This window comes from Leguminivora glycinivorella, chromosome 11 (assembly GCF_023078275.1).
Source record: "Leguminivora glycinivorella isolate SPB_JAAS2020 chromosome 11, LegGlyc_1.1, whole genome shotgun sequence".
Taxonomy (NCBI): domain Eukaryota; kingdom Metazoa; phylum Arthropoda; class Insecta; order Lepidoptera; family Tortricidae; genus Leguminivora; species Leguminivora glycinivorella.
In genome coordinates, this window is record NC_062981.1 from 19,728,081 (window position 1) to 19,730,265 (window position 2,185).

General features: G+C 34.3%; 1 protein-coding gene across 1 annotated transcript; it reads right to left on the reverse strand.

The window, feature by feature from the left end:
* Window positions 1-524: 524 nt before the first annotated feature.
* Window positions 525-1,873, reverse strand: LOC125231499. Its single transcript, XM_048136989.1, has 2 exons — window positions 1,735-1,873; window positions 525-1,404 (listed from the first exon to the last, which is right to left on the reverse strand). The coding sequence occupies exons 1-2, from the start codon at window positions 1,751-1,753 to the stop codon at window positions 887-889; spliced, it is 537 nt and encodes a 178-aa protein (XP_047992946.1). The 5' UTR covers window positions 1,754-1,873; the 3' UTR covers window positions 525-886.
* Window positions 1,874-2,185: the final 312 nt, after the last annotated feature.

Genomic DNA, 2,185 nt, shown 5'->3' on the forward strand with positions numbered 1-2,185 from the left:
GTGTTCTGCCTACCCCTTTATGGGATACAGGCGTGATTGTATGTATGTATGTACTATATATTGTAATATTAGCTAAAAATGGTGACTATTCGTTCATCGCGACATCTATTGACAAGTAGCAGTACTGATAATTTACGCTAGTTGACGCGTGATTGTCGCTAGATGTCACTTAACTATGCACAGTGGCCGGCGCGCCTAAGTAAGGCGGTCATAATTGATCAAAGTGTTAGTTATCTTGTTTTCTCTTAAGAAATGCTTTAAATATAATATATTGTATTAGTATGATTTAATAAAACACGTATTTAGGTATATTACATATAAAATTTATTAACAAATTCGAAAAAAAAATCAATTATATCTATTTACATGTATAATACAAAGTGAAATAAAACCGTAAAAGTCTATATCAACTAATACTATTTCTTAACTTTAAGGTAAAAATACAATTTAGATAAATGACACGCAAAAAAAAACAAAAATAAAACAATTTACAACAAACAAAATTAAGACTTAAAATTCTAGGTTATTCAGTCCTATCTAATAAATTTAAAACATCAAAGGAAACAGTATTTTTCTTATTACGGGGCAACTTTCTACTGAAAGTTACTAAAGCATCAGAGTTTAATAAATATCCTGTGAATAAGATCTCTATTGGTAAGATCCCGAGGCATTTTTCTCGTGTGATTGCGTCTAAACATCTTTATATTTTTATTGGTTGATTCCGCAGCCTCTTCCGACAGTTCGCCAATAGGAACTTAAGCGTTTTCAATGACAATGGTATCATGTAAAAGCACTTTATGTACTGAGGAAGGTAAAGGATATCAACTGTAAACCTTCATTAATTGCTTCGCCGTTTCTATGTCACACTCATCAAATTTATCAACATTTATTTTATAGCCAGATTATAACACTCTAAAATGGTTCCGCATCTTTCGATTAGGTCCTGTTGTATACCTGTGATTTCAGCAGATACAGAGGGATGCTTGAAAAATTTCGATATCCTGTGTTGTGACCGCTTACTGCAAACTGCAAATTCTTTTTTTGGCCGTCCGGTTGCAGGTAAAGATCCCGATGACGATTGTTGGCCTAATTCAACGTCCAACGAATTCCTGTTTAGCGTTGTTTTTTTTAACAACTGAACACTTTGTAACTCCTTGAACCACACAGAATGTTTTATACGAACATCAGCTTTCTTTCTCGAACAAGATTTCCAAGAAACTGCGATTCGTTCACAGACGTACTTAATAACATTTTCTAAATTTCCAGTATCAACTTTCTCTGCATCTGGGACCATTTCAATCAGATGTTGTAGCACTTGATGACGCCTTTCTATATTTGTACCACTTGTAGATAACCAAAGTTCAAATACTAAGCCCTTTGTAAATGATCCGACGTACACATCATCTGGAAAAAGGAAAAAAAGAAGGTTATTTTTGGTTCGTACTATTCCCGTAGCACTACTACGCGACGGTTTACTTAAGCGTAGCAGGCTTCTAAAAACTAGTCCTGCACATTCCTGCAAGTAAAGCTTTATGTTTTGTAATCAAAAAAGATCAAACTTTCAAACCAACGTTATTTCATCCATACGTGAATGTAATAAAATAACTGAAACTTTAAGGAAACAAAATATTCTTATAATATTTTGCATGCAATTTAGTCATGGCGTAGGCCCATTACTATAATTATATTTTACATTAGATCTACAAAATAGACATGTAAAACAAAATAACGTACCTGACTCTTGAAGATCCATATTACAAATAATCACTGATATCACAAGTTAAACAGGAATTCACCACTAATGACCGATCGCTTAATGAGTCTCTGATAAGAGAGCGCGCACAAACGGCTGTTATGGTCACTTTCGAGGTTCGTAAGAGAATGCAATTAATTAGTTATCCAGGGACTATTAATACCTAATTAAAGTACATTTATAGGAGAACAATAGACAACCATTGGATATTCAAAAATAACACATGCATTTTTTTGAATTATGACCTCAGGCCCGGCCACTGTGCTATGCCTATACAAATGACCCGCATTTACCGATGTATGCAGGAGTTACAAACTCTTCCCTTAGGTACTTATGTCCATGGTACCATAGATATCGAAACCCAAATGGATCTGTCGCGGTAGAGTATTAGGTACTTACCGAATTTATGAAGCCTTAGTGGTCAAAGAAAGG